The sequence below is a fragment of the Lactuca serriola genome, unplaced genomic scaffold (assembly GCF_051521515.1).
Source record: "Lactuca serriola cultivar US96UC23 unplaced genomic scaffold, Lser_US96UC23_V15 Lser_V15_Un014, whole genome shotgun sequence".
Classification (NCBI taxonomy): domain Eukaryota; kingdom Viridiplantae; phylum Streptophyta; class Magnoliopsida; order Asterales; family Asteraceae; genus Lactuca; species Lactuca serriola.
Window position 1 is genome coordinate 140325 of NW_027629680.1, and position 4186 is coordinate 144510.

At 39.6% G+C, this 4186-nt stretch overlaps 2 protein-coding genes across 2 annotated transcripts; both read left to right on the forward strand.

The window, feature by feature from the left end:
- Positions 1 to 346: 346 nt before the first annotated feature.
- LOC145077757 (uncharacterized) lies at positions 347 to 1465 on the forward strand. The gene has a single exon (XM_079023028.1). The coding sequence runs from the start codon at positions 347 to 349 to the stop codon at positions 1463 to 1465; it is 1119 nt and encodes a 372-aa protein (XP_078879154.1).
- Positions 1466 to 2352: 887 nt separating this feature from the next.
- On the forward strand, positions 2353 to 3225 carry LOC145077758 (uncharacterized). Its single transcript, XM_079023029.1, has one exon. The coding sequence runs from the start codon at positions 2353 to 2355 to the stop codon at positions 3223 to 3225; it is 873 nt and encodes a 290-aa protein (XP_078879155.1).
- The last annotated feature ends 961 nt before the right edge of the window (positions 3226 to 4186 follow it).

Sequence of the window (4186 nt, forward strand, 5' to 3'; positions counted from 1 at the left end):
GATCAGATTTGTTGTGTAAATTCTATCTAGTCCTAGATTAATGGTTGTATCCTGTATTGTAGGTGATTTCTTAGCTCCTATATTGTATATATATATATACATGTACCATCCAATGAATAAATAATATACCGGGAAATTACTCCACATCTGTTCCTGATCTCATAGTTTTTCATGGTATCAGAGCAGAATAGATCCTAAATCATCGAATCATCAGATTACTAAAGGACCATGGGAAACGAAGGCGACTCTTCAGGACCATCCAACTCATTTGTGATTGTGCAGATAATTCATGATGCCCTATTCCCTACTGGAGTATGAGACAAACTACAAATTGTGGTCTCAATTGATGGAGATGCGTATCGGAGCTCGGAGCAAATCGGGGCTCCTTACCGGTACATCGACGAAACCAACAACGAATGAAAAGGCGATCGAAACTTGGATCACTGATAACAATAGGGTCAAGAGTTGGCTCGTTGACTCAATGAATCCAACCCTAATGCGCCGATTTATTCATCTCCAAACAGTAGCTGAAATTTGGGAAGCAGTGAAAAAAACCTTCTATGATGGGTCCGATGAAACCCAGTTGTTTGAACTGAACATAAGGTCCTTCAATACTCGTCAGAGTGGGAGATCCTTACCAACTTACTACAACGAGTTGGTAAGTATCTTCCAAGAGATTGATGCTCGATTAACCCCTGAAGAGGACACTGTGGAGTCTACGGTAGCATCAAGCAAAACTCTATCAAGATTTCGAGTCCACATTTTCCTAGCAGGTCTGGATCAGGAGTTTAACCAGGCTAGGAGCGAAATCCTAAGGAAGGATCCACCCCTCGATCTTGAATCATCGTATGCCTACATTCGCAAAGACCATAGTCAAAGACAATCAATGGAGGAACCCAAGCCAGAACCTGACAGCATGGTGCATTTGGCCTCACGAAATCGAACTCAGAACACCAAAGGAAGAAATAACAAGGGAAATATGCTTATGTGTACTCACTGTGGCGAAGATGGACAATCAAAAACCAAATGCTATGAACTTATTGGCTACCCGGAGTGGTGGGATTTCACAAAGAAACCTAGAAAAAAGATTGGCCAAGCTGCTACTGTCAAGTCTTCACAAACTGAGGAAACGACTATTCCTATAGCAGCTCACACTTCTACAAACACGGGTATGTCCATTAGTAACCAAAACAATCAAAATAACAGGTGTATAATTGATACAGGTGCAAAAGATCATATGACGAATGATCCAGCAAAATTAATTAAGTATCATACTCCAAAACAAGCAAATGTTAAAACCGCAAATGGGGAAATGGCACATGTAGTTGGTGAAGGAACTGTAAAAGTAACAAACTCTATGGATCTTGATTGTGTTCTTGTAGTTCCCTCACTATCTTCAAATTTACTATCCGTCAGCCAAATTACAGAAGCACTAAACTGTTATGTAATTTTTTGGAAAAAATGATTGTGTCTTTCAGGATATGGAAACTCATCAGACTCTTGGCTATGGTACTAGGCGTGGCAGGTTGTATTATCTTGAAGAAAATCATCAAAGTCAAGCATATCATGAAGGAGTAGTGGAAATAAATAAGTGTGGCAATGTTATAGCATCGTAGGCTAGGACATTTATCTTTTGGTTATCTTAGGAAGCTTAAACCTAATTTACTTTCAAATGTAACGGATAGTGATTTCAAGTGTGGTATTTGTGAGTTAGCAAAAAACACAAAATTTTCATATGGTTCTAGCGATAATAAAACTTTCGTTCCATTTATGAAAATTCACTCGGATGTATGGGGTCCTGCTCTTATACCCACTCCTGATGGTGCAAAGTACTTTGTAACCTTTATTGAAGAAAGTACTCGTATGGTATGGGTACCACTCCTTAAACACAAAGGGGAGGTATTCAATGCTTTTGAAGAACTATACAATACTATAAAAACTATGTACAGGAGGGAAGTCCAAATACTCCAGTCCGATAATGGGGGGAGTATATAAACAATCAAATGAAGAATTTTTGTAAGGCAAACTTGATTCACCACCAAAATTCATGTGCTCGGTCATCCCAACAAAACGGACTAGCTGCGGGGAGAAACAGACAACTCCTCGAAATAGTTCGAGCCTCTCTCTTTGATATGGAAGTACCTCGAAAAATTTTGGGGTGAGGCATTACGATCATCTGCGTATCTCTTAAACCGAACACGATCAAAGGTACTAGGTTTTAAACCTCCACTACAAAAGCTTTGTGACCTTACAGGAATACAAACAAGTGATGGTCTTGAACCACGCATATTTGGGTGTACCACATATGTTCACCAAAATGTGGGAAATTTGGAGCCAAGGTCAGTTCGATGCATGTTTCTTGGGTATGCAGATGCAAAGAAAGGGTATATATGTTTTGATCTTATCCAAAATAAGGTTCATGTCACGCGTGATGTTGCATTTCATGAAACAATTCCATACTTTGGTCATGAATGTTCCCTTCAGGGGGAGAAAAACGAAGAAGTGAAAACACATGACTTTCATGAACTATCCATGTTTTTTGATGAAGAAGAAGGTGAATGTGGGAATTACGAAATTCAAATTGATGTCGATACGCCTAGTACCAATAGTGAGCCAGAGCCTAGTACAAACGGAAACCATGAAAACCATGAGCTGGAGTCGGAACAACCTAATACCACTAACACTCCAGATGTTACTAATATCCCAGATGTCAATTCTGGGAATTCTGATGTTGTCTTGCAGGATATGAATGAAGAAGGAAGCGAAAGGCGTTACCCAGTGAGGATCAATCGAGGCCAACCAAAGAGACAATATGTACCTGACTTAAAAGCAAAAGCAAAATACCCCATCGGGAACTTTGTATCACACCACAGGCTTTCAGATACTCATGCTCTAAGGGTAGAAAAAATGTCATCTGTTACTATTCCAAGAGATGTACAAGAAGCTCTAAAAGATGTAAAGTGGAAAAAGGCAATGAATGAAGAAATGGAGGCGCTGCAAAAGAATGAGACATGGGAGCTTGTGAATCTTCCTAAAGGCAAGAAAACAGTAGGATGTAGGTGGATTTATAACATCAAACTCGATGAAAAGGGAAACATAGACCGGTATAAAGCTAGACTCGTAGCAAAGGGATATACACAAAAATATGGCATAGACTATGGAGATACATTTGCTCGTAGCAAAGATGAATACGATCAGAATTTTGATATCCATTGCAGCGAGTAGAGACTGGCCCTTGAAACAATTTGATGTAAATAACGCTTTCTTGAATGGATACCAGGAGGAAGAGGTATATATGGATCCACCACCAGGAACAAACAGCAACGAAAGAGTTTGCAAGTTAAAGAAGGCATTATATGGGTTAAAGCAATCTCCTCGTGCGTGGTTTGGGAGGTTTTCAACCTTTATGAAGAAAATTGGATACAAACAGAGTGATGCTGACCATACGCTCTTCGTCAAAGGAGGAAAAGATAAGGTTACAGCTCTCATAGTTTATGTAGATGACATGGTGGTAACTAGAAACGATCATGAGGAAATAACCAAGTTACAAAAGGTTCTTGCTACAGAGTTTGAGTTAAAGGATCTAGGTCACCTAAAGTACTTCTTAGGCATTGAAGTATCTAGGTCAAGAGCAGGAATCAACCTTTGCCAGCGAAAATACGTATTGGATCTACTGGCTGAAACTGGAATGCTAGATTGCAAACTGGTTAATACTCCTATTGAAACTAATCACTCATTGTCAATCAGTGAGAACCAAGTTCTAGCAAACAAAGAAAGGTATCAAAAATTGGTGGGAAAACTTATATATTTGGCTCATACACGACCAGACATTGCGTATGCTGTGAGCGTGGTTAGTCATTTTATGCATGCTCTAGGAGAAGAACACATGAATGTTGTTAACTGAATACTAAGTTACCTTAAGTCATCTCCTGGAAAAGGCTTATTTTTTGGAAGGAACACAGATCGCAACAAGGAACTAGAAGTAAGAGGTTACACAGACGCTGATTGGGGTAGTGATCGAATGGATGGCAATTCTACCTCTGGATACTTCACATTTGTGGGAGGAAATTTAGTGACATGGAGGAGTAAAAAGCAAAAAGTAGTGTCTCGATCAAGTGCGGAGGCCGAGTTTCGGGGAATGGTACATGGAATATGTGAACTACTATGGATAAGAAGAATTCTCATG

Coding starts and splice junctions, on each gene's coding strand:
- LOC145077757 (XM_079023028.1), top strand. CDS start 347: ATGGAGATGCGTATCGGAGCTCGGAGCAAATCGGGGCTCCTTACCGGT.
- LOC145077758 (XM_079023029.1), top strand. CDS start 2,353: ATGTTTCTTGGGTATGCAGATGCAAAGAAAGGGTATATATGTTTTGAT.